This window comes from Lampris incognitus, chromosome 16 (genome assembly GCF_029633865.1).
Source record: "Lampris incognitus isolate fLamInc1 chromosome 16, fLamInc1.hap2, whole genome shotgun sequence".
NCBI classification, from domain to species: domain Eukaryota; kingdom Metazoa; phylum Chordata; class Actinopteri; order Lampriformes; family Lampridae; genus Lampris; species Lampris incognitus.
The window spans coordinates 27176701-27197231 of NC_079226.1; the positions used below are offsets into that span (position 1 = coordinate 27176701).

At 43.3% G+C, this 20531-nt stretch overlaps 1 protein-coding gene across 1 annotated transcript in view; it reads right to left on the reverse strand.

The window, feature by feature from the left end:
- The window catches only part of spred1 (sprouty related EVH1 domain containing 1), a 43002-nt gene extending 22822 nt beyond the window's left edge, over positions 1-20180 (reverse strand). The window contains exons 1-2 of the mRNA XM_056295723.1: positions 19541-20180; positions 5217-5463 (exon numbers count right to left, since the gene is read on the reverse strand). Of these exons, the coding sequence (XP_056151698.1) occupies positions 5217-5463; positions 19541-19572 (279 nt within the window). The 5' untranslated portion in view covers positions 19573-20180. The remainder of the gene's footprint in view (positions 1-5216; positions 5464-19540) is intronic.
- Between the last annotated feature and the right edge of the window lie 351 nt (positions 20181-20531).

Here is a 20531-nt window from a genome sequence, read left to right on the forward strand (position 1 = left end):
ATGCAATCATTCGAGAAACACCATTGCCCTCCCCTACACTTCGAGCAGATGCACCCTCTTCTGAAGATGACTGGAAACAAGAACAACGGCCAAAGGTTAACAGTGAAAATAGGCAATTGTATCAAGTTGGCCCTGGCTTCAAGGCAAAGTTATTTTGAGCATTTCTGGGCTACACCATACGCATTGCCGTTTCAATGAGAAAGAGAAAAGCATGATAAAAGAGAAGAAGTGAGGTGGAGAAACCAGAGAGGTTTGTTATAATTTGAGAGTCAGTAGAGTAAGTATTCAACAGTCAATTAGATCTGTAGTCTTTAACAGAAAGAGAATGAGAGAGAGAGAGAGAGCGAGAGAGAGAGAGAGAGAGAGAGAGAGAGAGAGAGAGAGAGAGATAGAGAGGAGGAGGAGGAGGGTGATTGGTAGCTATATGGAGAGCCAGCTGAGTCATCACCAGCACACTCTGTGCCGCATCACTGCGCTTATAGACAGATCCCCCTCCGCATCTCTTATCTCACTCCATCTCTGTTTCCTTCTATCTATTTGTCTTTACACACCACCATCTTATCTTTCCATTTTTCTCTTTTCCTCCATCTACTCCAAGTCTGTCCTCTTGCCATTTTTAATAAGGATTGGTACCTGCCTGGGTGTTCTTCATTATGACACTTACACCGATCAGCCAAAACATTAAGACCACCTCCCTAATATTGTGTAGGTCCCCCTCGTGTCACCAAAACAGCTCTAACCCATCAAGACATGGACTCTACAAGACCTCTGAAGGTGTCCTCTGGTATCTGGCATTAAGACGTTAGGAGAAGACCCTTTAAATCCTGTAAGTTGCAAGGTGGGGCCTCCGTGGATCAGACTTGTTTTTCAAGCACATCCCACAGACGCTCGATTGAACTGAGATCTGGGGAATTTGGAGGCCAAGGCAACACCTTTAACTCTTTGTCGTGTTCCTGAAACCATTCCTGAACAATGTGTGCAGTGTGGCAGGGTGCATTATCCTACTGAACGAGGCCTCTGCCATCAGGGAATACCGTTGCCATGAAGGGGTGTACCTGGTCTGCAACGATGTTTAGGTAGGTGGCACGAGTCAAAGTAACTTCCACATGAATGCCAGGACCCAAGGTTTCCCAGCAGAACATTGGCCAGAGCATCAAATTGCCTCCGCCGGTTTGACTTCTTCCCATAGTGCATCATGGTGCCATCTCTTCCCCAGGCAAACGATACACACGCACCCAGCCATGCACGTGATGTAAAAGAAAACGTGATTCATTAGACCAGGCCACTTTCTTCCACTGCTCCATGGTCCAGTTCTGACACTCATGTGCCCATTGTAGGCACTTTCTGCAGTGGACAGGGGTCATCATGGGCACCCTGACCGGTCTGCAGCTACACACGCAGTGCATCACGCAGCAAGCTGTGATGCACTGTGTGTCCTGACACCTGTCAATCATAACTAGCATTAACTTTTTCAGCAATTTGAGCTACAGTAGCTCTTCTGTGTGATCGGACTAGATGGGCTATTCTTCGCTCCCCACGAGCATCAATGAGCCTTGGGCATCCATGACCTGTCACTAGTTCACCAGTTGTTCTTCCTTGGACCACTTTTGGTAGGTAATGACCACTGCATACTGGGAACACCACTGGGAACACCGTTTTAGAGATGATCTGACCCAGTCATCTAGCCATCACAATTTGGCCCTTGACAAAGTCGCTCAGATCCTTATGCTTGCCCAGTTTTCTTGCTTCCAACACATCAACTTCAAGAACTGACTGTTCACTTGCTGCCTTATATATATCCCACCCCTTGACAGGTACCACTGTAACAAGATAATCAATGTTATTCATTTACCTGTCAGTGGTTTTAATGTTTTGGCTGATCAGTGTTTATTGTTATACCATTATCCATTATCAGAACTCACCATATTTTGTATGTTATTGAAGCAAGAGCAGCTGTTTTGCAGCAAAGTAGTCCTCAAAATAACCTAGTGGCAGTTAGCACTGTTGGTTTATTATTTACAATGGAGAAATAAGAGAACTGCCATGAGAATGAGACATAGTAAGCCGGGCTATTGCCTGATCAGGGCTCGGGAGCCAAGCAACCTGTTTTATAATATCACAATGTTTTGTGAAACACAAGTATACTGCAAACGCAATATTATTTCCCGTAAATATTATTTTGTGTATGAATATTATGCTTTTACAGTGGCACGATGACTTTTAGTTGTAAGCACTTCTTTCTCATAGCAAAAGGCTCATAGGTTCAATTCCAGCCCATCTGTGTGGAGTTGTGTTCTCATGGTGAACTGGAGTCTCTAAACTGATCATAGGTGTGAATGATGTGTGAAAGACTGTGTGTGTGTGTGCCCTGTGATGGATTGGCAATCTGTTCAGGGTGTCTTCCTACGTTCCACCCACTGCCTGCTGGGACAGACTCCAGCCCCCGATGACCCTGAAATGGATTAAGCAGGTATAGACGATGGGTGATGCATATCCTGTTTTTCTGTCATCTGGGTGCATTAAAATAAACACTGAAATATGTCCCTTACAAAGTTTCTAACTAGTATACTTAAAAATGAAAAAAAAAATGTTGCGAGTCTAGGACAAAAGGGCTTCAGACATTGAAGAACTCTTGCAATGAACCCTTTCCTCTATTTCATAGTTTTGGTTTTACATTATTTGCCCTGGAAAGACAGTGTCAGTGTAAACATGAAATATACAATGCTATGGCAGTATAAACTATCACGCCATTACACTGCACTGACTTTGTGCCCTTAAAGCCCTCAAACACACACTTTTCCATGCAATATATTGCAATACAGCAATCTCTAAGATTTCTTAGTGTTCATCCTTATTTGCAGTTCTCGTCATTTTCTCTGCTTGATGATTCTCTTCTCTGCCAGTCTGTCTCTCATTTTTCCTCATTCACTGGTGCCCTCCAACTGTTGGTGGCACTGTGGTTGATGCCAACACTGGCATTGGGTGGCATCCCCACAGGCTTACATATGGTTGGGTTTTTGTTGTGGTGACTGGGGGCAGAATCTAGTGGTGATGGGAGTGTTTTGCCACATCCCAGAATACTTGCTGGTGTCTCTGAGCTATGTTTCACTGAGGAATACCCTGTCTGAACAATAGCATTCCCATCACGCCCTTTTCCTCTGAGCCACACACATGGATAGCAACCCAAAAAAACAAAACACAAACATGCCACAAACACACACACACACACACACACACACACACACAATGACTGTGTGTGGCTAAAGCAGAGGGATCATAGAGGTAGTTAAAAAAAAACCCAAAAAAACAACAAAACAACAAAACAACTGTGGTTTGGACCTCCTGCTTCAACAAGCCTCTGGGGTGACATCATCAGAAGCCACCAGGCTCTGAGCATCGTGGTGGCCTCTTCCATCTTCTGACATGTAACAGACAGTTCACCATGCACACACACATTTGCACTTTCATTATCGGAGGCTGGTGATTACCATGATACATGTACTGGATTCTCCCGCACATTTGACGCCATCAAAGGAGAGAGGCAATAAAATACAGAATGAAAGGGTGTGAAAAGAGATTTTGTCACGGGCCTGCTATCCGGTACGTGGTTGGGGGTAAATGTGTACAAGTAAACAAGTGTCTGATTTAGCAATCCTATTTGTGTCTTCAGCAGGTTTCTTCCCTGCTAATGTTCATACTGAACTCCATGGGAAAATTAAAGAGAAAACAAGCTGCATCCCAGTGTTGAAGCAAGGCACCAGCATGATTCAAAGGTACATTTGAAAATTTGAAGGCCTTTGTTTACCTCGTCACGTTTAACTTTTGTATTACGTATCACCCTAAAACAATCTAGAGCCAAGCACAGACAACTTAATCAATTAACAGTAGAAGGCAGAAAGTAAGGCGACAACCTGGAAACATGAACTCAAGAGTCTCTTATTTATGGCTTTGGCATTTTTAGAAGCCCTTGCATCATTAATATTTCTTAAATAAATAAATAAACAAACATAAATGTATATATATGTATATATATATATATGTGTGTGTATGCATATATATATGTATATATATAAAAAATGTATTTATTTATTTAAATCTGTTTAATCTTCTGAATCTGTTCCCAGGCTGTTGTCGCCTTGAAATACATAGTCCACACAAAAAAGCAGCTATTCCTTTAACTGTTTATCCAAAATGGCTACACACAACCTTGTTTTAAAGCTAACAACATACACTATAGCCTCAAGGGTATTGTGTCCTTTAACCTTTTAATGAAGCAATTGGCGGAAACGTGTGCTACTGTTCAGATACCTATGAGACTCATTGGGTTTTCTCACCATGTGTGAGAAAATGTGTGTCTCACCATGTTACTATAGGGCCAGTTACATAGACAAGGATCAAGCTTAATCCAAAGGTACCAAACATTTTCAGTATCACTACTGAAAGGAACCGGCTTAATCCCATCTGTCAAACAAAGCCATATTGTCTTCATGTTGAAATTGTGAATGGGAACCTTTTTTTAAAAGTCCGTGAAGTACAGACTGATGGTTAAATTTCCAGCCCCTGTTCCTTCCTTCTTCGGTCCCTTCTAAGCTCTCTGTGTGTTTCCCACATCCCTCATCCCACATTTTCCTCTCCTGAGTAATCTGCCCTTCTCCTTGATGATGTCATCATGCATCACAGCATCACGCTGCTTGCTCCTATTTTCGGATACCTGTGCCATGGAGGAAAGCCAAACAACCACTTCCTGTGGTTGAGTGTGTGTGTGTGTGTGTGTGTGTGTGTGTGTGTGTGTGTGTGTGTGTGTGTGTGTGTGTGTGTGTGTGTGTGTGTGTGTGTGTGTGTGTGTGTGTGTGTGTGTGTGTGTGTGTGTGTGTGTGTGTGTGTGTGTGAGTGAGTGAGTGAGTGAGTGAGCATGAAACAAAGGAGACTCAGAATATCGGGTGGGGGTCCATGGTGATCTAATCCCCCAGAATGCATCATCTCTAGTTTGTGTGTCTAAGTATGAAGGAAAGAGATAGTGTTAGAAAGTGTGGGAAATGGGGGATGACTAAGTTGATTGGAAAGCAGGCTAATGAAAAAAACAATTACTCATAAGGAGGGTAAATATGGCTTTTTTGCATAGTAACATGACATGCCTTTGCCTTATTTACTCATTACATCACAAAAACACAGCATCCACAAGCATGCCCTTATGGATCGTAGGAGGTTACCCTTACCAATTTGTCTTTGAGCCTCTCCCCCTTGACGAGGAATTCCACAGTGGTGGGGCTGGGGCTGGGACTGGGGCTACAGGGGCTGGGGTTGCTGCTGCTGCTGCTTCCACTGTGGGTGCTGCCGCTGTCCTCCGCCCGGATGACCTTATAGACGGTGACACAGCTGAGGCCTCCCCCCCCCAGGGGGAGCCACCCACCACTGGAGTCATCCCGAGTCATGACCACTGCTCTCACACGCGCATAACTGTCACTGTGGAGGAAGCGTAAAAGCATGGGAAAAGAGGAAGGTGGTGGTGGGGGGGGAGAGTGAGAGAGAGAGTCTCATTTTCCAGATCATTATCAACGCTCATTTCCTAGAAGAGCTTATTTTTACTTTCAGCGTGGCAGATGTACCTCAAACATTTCGAGTGGTAAAATGTATGGAGAGGAACATTGTAAGCGCTATTCAGTGATGGTTGTTCAAAACCAGTCTCAATCATGTAGATCCAGTCCAGTTCGGGTTCTTCACTGACTTTAGGGAGGCATTGTCATGTTGTTGTTTTGTTCTTTACTCATGTGACCCATTCTGTCACCTGGGTTACATGGCCACTGTCAAAATCATACAACATCAAATAAACCCACACAGTGGATTGTTTAACTGAGCAGTCACCAGGTCCAAACCCCAGGCTAGTTGGGTAATCCTGATTTTGGCCTCATCTGACAACTGAAGGGGGGCTTGTATCAGATCCTAAATACAACAAGTGTGCCATTGTGTCCTCAGGCAAGGCACTACACCCCAAGTGGGAGACCCTGGGAGCTCCATGGCTGACGCTGTGCTGCTCTCAGTGTGGGCATCATAGGCATCACAAAATGACAAATATTATTATAAAAAAAATGATCAATAATGTATACTTTAGCCTTAATTTTTTAGTGATCCAGAATGGATAATTACGTATTGGTCCATTAACATGCTGAAAAGCAAAATCAAACCCATTCTATATTTCAATGAGCCTTCTTAAATGATAAAATGGCAAATTTCATGCAAATACTGAAAGAGGGTTGAGAGGAGGCTTAGGTTCACGGATGAAACGAGAGCTATCCTAAATTCCCAACAAAACCAAACAGATAAGGTATTGAAAACTAGCATAGTTAAAGAATTTAGATTTTGCTTATTGTGCAGAGTAAGAAAATATTGGCTATTATTCCTCACCACTGCAGGGCACTGTGTATTTTTAACTCTAACCAGAGGGTGAGTGACCATGTGGACAAGCCCAGACTCTGGCCCCTCCTGATTTCCAACTTTTTCCCTAAAGCAGGTAGTTTAAAACTGGACTACAGGCCACATCACCCTCTTTCTAACAAATCAAGCATTCCTTTACTCTCCCAATTCTTCTTGCTATCCCCAATTACCTTGGATCCCTTGATGAGGATTTTCTCTGTTTCTCTCGCACAGTGGTATTCAGTTATGTGCCATGGAGGTCCATGTGTTCACAGGTTTTCTCTCCAACCGAACGCTACACTGGCTGATTTCACTGATTAGTCCTCCTGTCTGGTTGTAGTTGTGTTAATCAGTGAAATCAGCCGGTGTAGTGTCGGCTTGGAAAGAAAACCTGCATACGCATGAACCTCCATGGCACATAACCAAATACCACTGCGAGTCTCACAATTCTCCCGCATGTCACTCCATACTTCTATCTATGCCTTGCACGATTTCTCTCCCTCCCACCTCAGTTCTCCGTCTGTTTTGTGGCGGTCTAGTGTTTCCCTGATTAGATAACAGACAATCTACTGGGCCACCGGAAGCTACAAAGGTCAGGGTGTGCTGAGGGCAGCGCTTTGCAGATCCTTCTGGTAACATATTAAAAGGCTTGGGAAGGTCTGAGAATTGAGGGAAATAGGGAAAGAGGGGAAGGAATTTGACCGGCTTGAGACGTCTTCCCCTGTGACACGTTGTTCCCTGTCCCACATCTGGGTTTATTAGTGATGTTGACGTCACAGAGAAATGGAATGTCCAGTCAATAATTTCTTTTTTTGTCTCCGTTTCCAGTGGCAAAGCGTGACAGCGTTTTTTTGGAAACAATATTATAGTTAATTTGAAAGTCTCTGCATGAAAGGTGGAGTAGCTGCTTCCACTTTCCTGCTGCCTCGCCACTGAAAATGTAGGTCTACTCAAAGTGGGCAACCTTTGGTCTCCTGCTTTCCACACCCTTGGCAAACCTCAATGCCCAGGTTATTGGTTAGCAATTAATCTATGAGCTGCTGAGCATTAAACCTGAGGCTACTTTTTGTTCATATGCAAACTGTGTAACCCTAGATATCCTGACTCTCTGGAAATAGTTGACCAAAGTTCCTTCACAGATTTGACGGCCATGATAAATAACTCAGCCTAGAAGAATACATAGCTTTTTTTCCCCCCAAAACCACAGTTAATCCCAACCTTGCATGAGGTAAACGCACACACACGGAGAATAAAAGGTGCACACATACAGACACATGGAAGTGGGATTCTCTCCTGGTTACTGCATTGATGAGCACCTATTTGAAACAAGGATGGAGGGCATGTCTTATCACATGATGGTGGTTTTGCACCTTCAAGAAAAATCTGTTTTCAAAAACTAATTTACAATACATTTTGTGAATTCAACCGGTTTATTTCTATGGTGGATCTCCTTGTCTAGAAGACTAATCTACTGCTGTGCAAATACTTCACCAGCAACCAAATTCTATACCAATACTGACCTCAACATGGGAGACCATGTGTTTTACTATAGTCAATCTAAAACATAACCACTACAAAGAAACAAAAGTGAGCTGGTGACCAAGATAGCCAACAGTTAGCTAGCAAACCTTAGTTAGCTAGCTGTGTTTTTTCCCCATCCTACAGCTAAAACCTCAAGTTTCCTTTAAAGATATTAATTAAAGCTACAATCCTGAAAACATGCATGCAAACAAAAATGTCACTTCAGATACTTTTTACACACCATATATTCAAGCCATGATTTTTTTCCTTTACGCTTTTGTTGTAATCGTCGGGTTAAGATTTTCTTTGGAGGGGCGACCGGGTAGCGTGGCGGTCTATTCCGTTGCCTACCAACACGGGAATTGCTGGTTCGAATCCTCATGTTACCTCTGGCTTGGTCAGCTGTCCCTATATACACAATTGGCTGTGTCTGTAGGTGGGAAGCCAGATGTGGGTATGTATCCTGGTCACTGTACTAGCGTCTCCCCTGGTTGGTTGGGGTGCCTGTGCAGGGGGGAGGGGGAACTGGTGGGAATAGTGTGATCTTCCCACATGCTACATCCCCCTAGCGAAACTCCTCACTGTCAGGTGAAAGGAAACGGCTGACGACTCCACATATATCGGAGGACGCATGTAGTCATCTGCAGATCCTCCCTGGATTGGCAGAGGGGATGGAGCAGCGACCGGGATGGCTTGGAGGAGTAGGGTAATTGGCCGGATACAATTGGGGAGAAAAAAAAAGACTTTCTTTGGACAAATTAGGTGTATAATATTCTAAGTCTTCACAATACCAGGCAAATGTGGAACAGTAAGGCAAACAGGGAAGTGGATGAAGTTGTTGTGGCTAATAAGCAGCCGTAATAGACTGAACTCGTACCTTCACCTACAGATACTACAGCAAACGATGTATTCAGGTTCAGCTATGTTTTTTGAATGGGAGCAGCACTACAGCACAATGGCAAATTCCACTGCAATATCACCACAGGTGTCAGTAAAAAAAAAAACCAAAAAAAAACAACAATCTTCAGGATTGCAGCTTTAAAGGTAGTAAGCCGAGCACCAAGCTTGCTTCAATTATTTGTACATCTGTACATTTGTAATAGTTATCCATCATGCCGGACTGGTTTATATTTTTAATTCCTGGTACTTCGGAAATACCTCTCTTATAGTCGGATGTAACATAGTAGGCAAAGTTGTTCTGCCAGCCAGATCAACTTCATGCCTCAACTACTTCTAAAAGACATTTAAAGTGTTTCTGTCTCACAGGCAGATTTGTGTCTTCTTGCATGCACAGTTGCATGCAACATTCAGAATCAGAAGGCTTATAATAGTTGACAGCTACAATAACAAAGAAGGTGGGCTTGGTCATATGTGCACTACTGTAAAAGGAAATGTCTGTTTATTTTAAATCTATCTCTAATCTATGCCTGCAACTCCTTGACCAAAAATGATCTTGTGTGTACAGCTAGTCGTTGACTTGGTCTGTTTCGCTCAGAGTTTCAACACATACATAACTGATGCTGCCTTGGATGCTATCGCTGCTTCCAAAAGAGGGATCTCGACCCCCTCATAATTCGTCACAAGTCTTCGTATTGAACATTTTCCTGTCAGATTTGGCTGGCTATGACATCTTTCCATGATATGATATTGGATGTTGTGATCGCAACTGTCTGCTTGGAAAGCTGATCTATTCCAATCTGATGCTTTTGCTGGAAGCTCTGCCTCTAAGCCAAAAGGGATACACAGTAGGTCCTTCTTTAATTACTAAAACTGGTAGATAGCTGGCTATTCTTATTACCATCTAACATTTCACAAATTCGAAATACACTTGCTAAAAGTTTCTTATAACAGCTTTGCTTACAGTGGTATTGAATAGAAAGAGCTATTCAAAAACAAGCATGTTATCTGTTCATGAAAGTTTTTTAATAGATTGTCTATTTTACATTTTACTTAAGAAAGTATGGTATGACTAAGAGAAAGATGAATTGAAGTATGATGTTGGTGTTTGGGTTAGTCTTTCACATGATCAGAAAAGAATTAGCCACTGCCTATAGTCACAGAATGTTACATCCACAAGAGCAAGCATGCGATTAGGAGATGAGGATCACCAGTGTGATGTCAGCCCATGTTGATCTGCAGTGTTGACAGATGCAAGCAAGCCTAAATGACTACTACAAGGGGGTGGGGTGGGGGGGAGGTTAGGTCAGGGCCAGTTTTATGATGCACACATTTGGCTCATACTTCTGGACAGTTCACTCTCTCACATCCTGTCCTGGGGCCCAGACAAGGGCAGCTGGTCCTGTGAGAACGACAGAGACAACAACCATGACTAACTTCCCCCCTAGCGACCTCCCGGCGCCCTTCCTAGTTCCACTTTAAAACTTAAGAACACCACAGAAGCAGAGCGTTGCCTTACACCAGAACCCCTGCATTTTTGGGACAGTATAGCGGGCAGTAAAAGAGGGTAATACTGCCACTGTTGTACCCCCTCTCTACGGCCCCCAATAAAGGATGCGGATGGTGGGTGCAGGAGGGGCTGTCAGTCAGGCAGGGGTCCCAGGGTCTAACAGAAGGCAGGCGGTGGTGTCGCTCAGCCATGACCAGGGCACAATGACCAGGGCCTGACCCCACAGACCTAGCATCTCACACATGCCAGCAACCATGACACTCACAGGGAGGGGGGCTAGACACAGGGAGGAAGTCTGAGAGAAAGGGTGAAAGAGAAATAAAGTAGAGTGTGAATACGTGCATTTGCGCATGTGGCCTATTAACCAGTGTCAGCCTTTTCTAAAGCGTGAGAGATCTGGCTATACCAAAGCATGAGAAAACATGACATATGGTAAAGAATACAAAACCACCATTCTGAACTCAACAGGCACATGAATCTCTACACATTGCATCAACAAAGACAGAAAAAAGGAATACCAGATCCCTCTAACAAAACCAACAAGGTGTTAGCAACGGACAGTTTCATCTGCACCAGACACAAAGGAGTCTGTATGACGCGCTTCCTGCCATTTCTATTCATATTTTTCCTCTCTCGGGGTAACAACCCTTGTAAGGGTTCCAAAGATATTTGAGCTCAACCTCCTGAAAACACATGCAGGCACGAACGCAGCCTGCGTCGACAGACAGAGACACAGGCACACACACACACACACACACACACACACACACACACACACACACACACACACACACACACACACATACACACAGAGTCCAGAGCTGGATGGTCTGTGGAGACAAAGGCTGGTCTCCACGCCCCTTGCTGGGAGCATACAGTCCACTGGACACACAATTGAGAGCGGAAGCAGATCAGCTGGCCTGGGCCCACAAGGGGGGGGGGGCAGAGAGAGAAAGGGAGAGAAAGGGAGAGAAAGGAGCCCCCCATTCCAAATTATCCCAAGTTATTCTGCTGGATGACTGACTTCATTTCCGACCGAAAGCCGGGGAGGAAAGCAGAGGGAGGGGTCGGACCGTAACTGAGGACTGTGGAGGAGGTGGATGAGGCGAGTGGGGATGAGGTGTGGGTGTGGACTATGGTGACAATAATCGCATTTATACACGGCCGTTTCAATTCATAAAAAAGAAAAAAAAAGACACACCTACGCTTACTCTATGGGACAATGTTTTGGTATCTATACAATGGTGAACAGTCATGAAAATATCTGCTAGCCTCATTTCCAATGAAAACAAATAGTAACTATACTGGTACTTATAGTATAATTGTACAATATTGTAAATTAATACAGTAAAAATGTACCACATTGGTTTATTGGAACCATATTGGTTTGACGTGAACACTAATAACAAGCATACTCGATGAGGAAAACAAATCCTGAAGGTTAATACATTGAAATAAGACACATGTGGGGCCCGACAACCAAACACAAACACTAAAGAGCTGTAGCAGAGTGAGCTCGAGAAGAGAAGAGAAGAGAAGAGAAGAGAAGAGAAGAGAAGAGAAGAGAAGAGAAGAGAAGAGAAGAGAAGAGAAGAGAAGAGAAGAGAAGAGAAGAGAAGAGAAGAGAAGAGAAGAGAAGAGAAGAGAAGAGAAGAGAAGAGAAGAGAAGAGAAGAGGGTGGGATGAGGAGAGCACGTGCAGGCCAGGCAGGCCTGGGCCCCGAGGCAGGCTGCTCCAGTGTGCGGTGGAGAAGGGGGATCCTGGGACAAGCATTTCCTAAGCTGACAAAGTGGCCGTTTGTCTGCTGCTCCGGCCCATGGCTCACTGGGCTCCAGCATGCCATCATGCCTTGCTCCTGCCTTGGCTCCGGGCTTCCCACCCCCAGAGGGGAGGAGAGGACTGGAGAAAGGGGAGGGGGGCAGTGAAAGAGAGACAGGAGGGGGAGAAAAGGAGGAGGAGGAGAGAGGAGAGAAAGGATATGGCCTGAGCCCTGGGAGCTTGCCAAGTCACCCTCCCTTCCCTCCTCTCCGTCTCCCCCTTCTCACCACCCCCTCCCCGGCTGCCTCCTTCTACACAATGGCCGCTTCTCTGCTGAAATTTCACGTTATTGGATTCCGGGCCTGGAGTTTTGTGCTCTCACAATGTCCAGGCAGTGGAGCATGCTGCAGGAGAGACACACTCTGCAAGCTAAAGGCTGGAAAACCATTCCTCCTTTCATTAGCATCAGAAAAGGGGAGAAAAGTCCCCACTTTTTTCCATCTCCTCTTTCCTCCCCATCTCTCCCCTGCATCAAAACCGGAGGAAGGCTGTCAGGCTCTGTCAGGCTCCACTAGTCGACTTTGCCTTCTAGGCCCTTTGAGGGGGAAAAAAATCATTATAAAATCATTGGGAAAATAAACACAAGCTACTTATCCCAATCGGATTCTATAGATTATCCTCCAAAAGAAAAGCAATCTTTAGGAGAGAGGGGGTGGAAAAAATGGAGGATGAAGGGGAAAAAATGCAACTCTGTGTGACTCATTCTCGATGCCTGCTAAAATGTCTGGTTACCTTCCATACAGGCTCAACAGCTGTTATCAAATATAAAATATCCCTGGATTTTAAATTTCTTTACTCTGGCCTACCCTAAAATACAATAGGCCTCGTTTTTCCTAATGTATACCTAAGCATTAATCCAATGCTGCCTCATGCTAGAATTAAGTGATAATTTGATGGTGAATTAAATCAACTTAAGTGCAATCAACAATGGATTAAATTAGAATGTGACATCCTATTTCTATTCTTCTCCAAAAAATGCCAGCTAAAAATTGGTAACAGCCAAAACAGCTGGTAAATTATTTCTTCTACAATGTGACTGAGCCTGTCTGAGGAAACAAATAACATGCGATCTGGGACTCAACAGTCGATTCCAGCAGTGCATCTAATCTGAGCGGCGAAAACTAGCTAGCCAATTAGCCACGGTTCAAATCCCTTCAATAACCGGTGGCAAACTCAAGGGCACAGACATACCCAAAACAAACACCAACATGACCTAACATGGATGCAGTACAAAATATGACAGAGGGCCGCAACAAGACACTTTTGAAGGGGCTGTTTATTGGTCATTAATAAAACGCCAGTGAAAATGGGAAAATGTCCACGGAAACACTGACAGACAACCCCACCAGCCTGCTATATTAGGAGCGGTGAAAACCAATATGTTGGCTATAGAAAGAGAAGTGAAAGAGAAATTAGCCTTATCTCCACTCAACACCTCCGGCTGATGGTGAGTCATCTACCTCACAAGAACAGTCAGCTAAGCTACCAACAGAATAAGGGGAAAAAAGGCATGCATCTGTCAAGGACAAGCCTACTCTACTGGCGCATAGTATGGCAAAATCTACACTTTCAGATGACCACCTTTGTTATTTGAAATATGATTTAATATGGAGGCAAATCAACTGAACACAGCCCCTTCTGGCAGCATCCATCATAAGCAGCTGTTGGAAGGAAAACAAATTAGCCTGTAAACCCAAGCTAGAGATGGACCCAAACCAGTATCATGAATGTCAAAGTGCTCACTGGAGACAACGTTTTTGTAACATTGATTTTCTGCCTTGTGCCGATGCTAACCAACCCTTCCATTACTGGATTGGTCCTGCAACCTCAACAACAATGTTCTGGGTGCCGTTGCGCCGTGGCATGCACTGTAATAAATCAAAAGAATCCCATATGTGTATCAAACGCCAAAAAACTATTCTCAAACATCAATCAAAGCCACATATTGAGATGATCTTAATTTGAACCACAAGCATTTGGAAAATTAAAACCTTGCGCTTGCCATTACAGAAAAAAAAAGGGGGGAACCGCAAGTTTGGACTGCTGCGGCGTCTCTGGTCTGCTTTGATGTGAAAGTAGTCCCCTGGGACCCGGGCTTCTAATCGTCATAGTGACTGCAGAGACTCCCCGACTGGTGCGACTTTGGTGGTGGTGGTGGGGGGGGGGGGCAGTCGTCGTCTAGCTGTTCAAGAAACCATCAAAACATCTCAGGAGCAAGCTGGGAAGAAGAAACCGCCAAACCATGACGATGGGTCATCACCGGTAAGAGAAACAGCTATGAAACAAGTTGTAAACTATCACATCATACCCGGTGAAAATAGGCCATCACATGATAAAGGCGATTACTGTCAGAGCAGCAAAACAGTAATATCATCCTCACCACCAATCCTCTCTGGTGAGCCGTTTAAAAAAAATGGACATGCGTCAGAAACCAGTTAACTCCTCTCTCCCATCTTGAAAATCAATTATGTTCACATTCACTTAGGCTCACTAGCTTGTGTAGCCTCAGTCTACTGTAGAACTTGGAAGAAACACCAACACCTTATAATGGCTAAAGGACAGGGCAAATTCTGATTAAAATTAACAAGATAAGCATCCTTTTTTTGTGTAGGCCTCCTAAATCCATCAAGAAATGATACTCCCATTTTTGAAAACTTGGCTCCTAAACCAGTTGGATAAGACTGAGTATTTCAACTTAAATCTACTCATCTAAGATCCTGCCCCTATCTTTTGCAGAGTCAAACACATTACACATGAAATCCTGCCAAAGAAATAAATGCAAAAGTGTGTGCACACAGATGCATACACAGAAACCCCTTCCTGTTTTCAAAGAGCTTTAAAACTCAATCAAAGACACAAGGTTTAGGATTTACATCTGTGCCCTTTTATGTCTGTGGCCTTGCAGGAAAAGAACCGTCTCAGCCCAGCTGCAGCAAAGAGCTCACAAGGCCCAGCCTTCATGCTCCCGCATGCAGCACAACTGAAAACAATATCCACAATTGAGACACTTAGTGCTAAAAGCACTTCTTAAAGGCATTGAGATATGGTCTGTGAACATCAGAGGCCCTCCTCAAGGAAGACAAAAAAACACGCCATGGTATCTGGTGGTGAAATAGAGAAAAAAAAATGAAGAAAATAGGAAAGGTTATAAGCCTGGGCCTAATAGCCTACATACGCACACAGCCCAGAGGCAGACCAAAAGAAGACTAGGACTTGGTTGTCTTAAAAATAAAATAAATGGTTAGAAATATGCTCCAAATACACTGCTGACATTTACACTAGTTTATGTCTGCTCCTAAAATACTCAAAGAGGAAATGAAAATTAAAAGAGGGAAGTGGCTTGGGTTTAAAATACACAGAATCCAGGCCCAAATCTGGCCATGGGAATGGAACAGTCCACCACATTCATACAAGGCCTGTTTAGTTTGTAGGCCTGTCACAGTTAGTAGGACTGTCCAAGCCCTCAGTTTTATAGAGGATCATTGTCATTAATCATGCAGCCAATACAACGGTCACTGATAGAACAAACATACCCTAGAGCCTAAATGCTCTGTACACAAAATCACTTTGCCAATTGTGCAACTGATCACCTCATATGGTAATCACATTCAAATCGATGAATAGAAGAAACTGTTTGACTGCAGTGAAAGAAGACAGAGAGATATTGTTTGATGTATGTACTGAAAAACCTCAGTTTCCATAGGATACACGGTAGACCTGCACCATCATCTATACAAGTGTAACTACATGCCTACCAACAGCAGTAATTAGCAATCATCAACAATAGCTAATCTCAGCCCAAATCAAATGTTATTTCACTTTCAGGCACATTTTCTAATAAGGGAGGGAGCATATATTCCAACAGTATTTAAGGAGACAGTTGTGGTCATAAGAAATATTACTGGGATGTATTCAGCTCAGCATGCTCCTATATTCCTACAGGACATATTCCTATACCCCAGCATGGACCAGCTAGTAAAGCCAAGTGGTCACAGAGGTGATATTCAACAAATGGCAATAACTTCAAATAATACCATCTATAAAAAAGGTCCCGGAAATAATTTAGCCCAACATAAGGGCCACAGGACACAGGCAATTACCCCAGCCATAAAGCATTAGTTTTAACAGCTGAAGTAGCTGTCTCCCTTTGTCGTTTCAGGACAGGATGGGGGTTGTTTGGGAGGAATGTGTTTGGGAAGCTTGGCGGCAGGAATGAGGAGTGCAAAACAGCCCTCAGGTGATAAGATCACGACACCCACATTGGCAGACAAAAAAAAAAACCCCAAACTGTCAAATCAATCACATAGATAGGAAGAGGACACAGAGAGGAATCACCTGACTGCCAACTGACAATACTATAATACTGCAGGAATCAAAAACAATGAGGCCTAAGTCTGGACCTGCTCAACAGACTGACTGTAAAGGCAATCAACCTATATCACTGAAATTAGAGACGCCTTGTATCAATTTTATGCAAGGTCACTCTGAATGCACATATCTTGGCCAAACTACCTGCTTCATTTCTAATCTTTGCAATAAGAATTTTGGGAGGACACTCAAGTCTTTATTTGACGACTGGCAACCCAAATCAAGTTTAAGAACACAAAAGCCCTGTAATGAAGTAACTAGGGAACAACCACCAAATTTAGTTTTGGAAGTTGTCATCACAACAGAGGACAACACAACACAACAACACAGCAAGAGGGACTTCACAAAATGGGAAGCTATTGACACTTTCAAATGTAGGCTATATTTCCACTTTGAACAAAGACAGTACTTACGCTTAAAGAAAGGTTAAGGGCAAGTAGCAAGACAAGAAGCAAAGGAACCCTAATATGAAAAGTGCGAGTCAGACTACTGCACTCATTGAGATAAATATTGAAAACAAGTTGACGTAAGGGGAAGAGGCTGCTTGTGAACACCCTGAATAAATCTCACACCATCTTCCCTCTGCATGATGATAGTGCTCGTCTAGAAAACTACCATTAGACTGGCATCAACCCACATTTTTCACACAAACACACACCCAAGAGCAGACATAAAACAAAATCTGACAGAGATCTGTAGTCTTCTATTCATTTTTATCTTGTGAACATAGGCTTGCAAGAGTCATGCTATATGTTCTCAGAAAAGGGTGTGATATGTGTACACCAGCTTGGCTTACCACCCATCAATCATGCTAAACCACGTTACGACTATTTCATGACATATCTTTTGCAGATTGTGAAATGAAACGTTTACTTTGCAAGGTACATAAGAGATAAATGGCCCTATATATTTTGTTTGTTAAAACTTGTCCACAGAAGTAAGCAACAAAAACATTTAAAGGAATTTAACAAACAAATTTTGACATTTAAAATAAGGAAAGGATTGAAAATTTCCATGATTAACCAAATATAATTAAATATGAGATGCCTATGATGAGCCGTAGCGATCATCAAAAAAAAAACAAACCTGAAAGACTGCACTATGTAAACTAAACAGGTATCTGAGATTTAGGCAGGCATTTTAATGTTAGGTAAACACAATGGCTTAACACAGCAATGAAAAAAAATTTGATGGTAAGCGATATATTGACCAAAATCTACGATACCCTCCATTCAGAGGAGAGAAAGAATGGGAATAAAATGATACGCCCAGTGTGCCTGCAACTATGGCATATCTCAGGCTTCACGATTCGAAATGAGACAAGGACCGTTAAAATATCAGGAACATCTGTGAGTGCCTTGTAACAACGAACAGAGAATTAACGAGATAATCTTCAGCAGTAGCACATGGCTCATTCACTCAGTGTCTGCGAATAATGCAACAACAACAAAAAAAAAAAACCCAAAGAGGTGATGAAATCATGGCCACGACGCTTCGATCGTGTTAGCCATCTTAGCTGCTGTTATGATGTATTACCGAGCAAACGCACCATACACCCTACATACCGTGCATCTGTAGCCTGGGTGATGTACAACACATGAGCCGTTTAGTTCAAGGACAACGCGTTTCTGCATTAAATCAGTTCCCCTCGCGGATGTGGACACAGTATGGGTGTGTTTCGAGCATTAAACTGTGGCAATCTGAACATTCATGAATAAAATATACACGACCTCCTCTGTGTGGCCCAATTCATTAAAAAAAAAACATCTGACGGAGGAAGAAAACATTGAATAAACAAAGAAAAATTCACCACTTCTTCAAAATTAAATGTTGGTGGACGCGTCTCTATTAATACTGAATCGATTTTGCATCAAATGTGATGATTTCGGCCATTGTGCAATGCGAAACAGTGTGCAGTGCTGTGAATGGGCAGGCAGGTACTTTATGAATGGAGGGGACCACGTGACCGCAGCACCTCCCGACCAGATATTTCTCAGACTGTCAACAAGCGCACGCAAGGGATCAGCCCATTAAAATGATACGGATTTACGACTACGGAGGGTGCAAATTGTACAAAACGCAACGATCGGAGACCGAAAAGATCTCCCCGTTACTTACCATGTCCAGAGTCGAGAGATCTGGACGTCTCCGAGCCCTTTTTAACATTTTTTATGAATGGAGATTGTGATATGCAAATGAGCGTGATTGAGAAAAAAATGGCATCTTCAGCTTTTGAACGCCGACATTGCAGCGATCGACATGAGGGCACATTTTCATTAAGAAATGCAATTTAATAAGAGCATGATTTCGATTTTTTTCCCCTGGTCGATGGTGTTGTTTAAGCTAGCATCATGAGTGAAAACAGATATTTTGAAACAGATCTGAAATGACAGAATAACGCCATTTCAACCCAATATACTTCGCACATATCCATATTACATTATGTACCGACCGGACTGTTACTGTTATCTCTACATATATGAGCGTTCGCGCATTATAGCCTTATAACAGACGTTATAACACGTTAAACAGCGATAATAGCAATTATTCTAGACATGTCATTGTGGGATGAACTAAACACTGTAAAGGGCAAGCAACATCTTTCCACTGAATAGCATAGGCTTTTATAATTCTCCATGCCATGAGTGTGATCAAATTAGAACGGCAAAAACGATCGAGAGTAAGTGTATATGTTGTGTGGGCCCATGACATTGTCTGGCAAGACGTGTTTTTTAATCTCATCAAGTTCATTACCAACAAATTTTCTGAATGCCTCCATTGAAGCCTGCAAAACAAGACAAGTAGACACTTTGCCTTCATTTCATGTTACTAAGGTTCAGGTGATTAATGCCCGGCGATGGCTAAATGAAATGCCATTTATCGAGACCGTGATGCATAGCTGACCACATCAGCATATTAAGCATGAGAATCTCCCCTCGAAACGTTAGGTGCCTGTTATCTTGATGGTATTCTGTGTGGCGTGAATGGTGGGAAAAATATATAACAAGTACTCACTCGTTGTTTGGATTTGTCGAATCTTCGCTCATTTTTTTCCTCACGGGGATCCAAATCCTAGCAATAGCATCGACGACGCAGTGACGGCGGGATAATATACCACAAATATCACCATTTTCTTCCGAATGAAAATCACCCACTATCTGATAAAAGTAAATGGTCTACAACGGAGCATGCATAACTGAGCGCTCCTCTTGAAAACCAAGGAGCTAGCCTAGCTTGTTTGGCTGGAACTAAATTGCGAGGAGGAATGACAACCGATGATTCATTTTGTCTTCCTTTGAAGTAAAATCCGACCACAACAAATTGGACGTCTGCATGATCCTCTTCGGCAACACGGATTCCAGATTATGAAGAACATGCACGGATCCTTAAAAATCAGTGTAAATTGTACACAGCGTTTAGCAGGTTATTTATGGCTGGCTGTCGAGCATCCATTCGCCAACTTCAGGTCCAGGACAACACTTGAAAAGCGCTGTGCAGCGTCGCTCAGTCAACGTGTCCGAATATTTTGCGGTAAAGCCTCCAAAGCAGGGGGGGAAATGTCCAGTTGGTTTTTAATAGAGATATTGAGTTGTAAAGTAGAAATATCTAGACTCGATTTTTCCGGGAGAAGTTGATAGGCATCTGGTTTAATCGAACTCCATTTTCAACTCGGGGGCAATGAAACATCGGAAAACTGGGCGGATGTGTCGACCCTCGCTGGAGAAAACGAGATCCTTCCGCGAGGTGGCAAAAACATAACGCGATTTCGCCAAAATAAACCGTGCGGGCCCGCGATTCATCGCATTTACACAAACAATAGCTCGTATATATTACTGTGTATTTAACCGAGACAACGCAGGCACAGCAACGGAATGTTCTCCCCCAAAGTTGACTTAAAGTAGTCCCTGCACTTCCCAAAAGAAGTTTCCCTTCAATCACGCATTGATACATAGAAGAGGGAAGCGTCTGTGTGATAGCACGCAAAGTAGAAAATAATCTGCAGGAA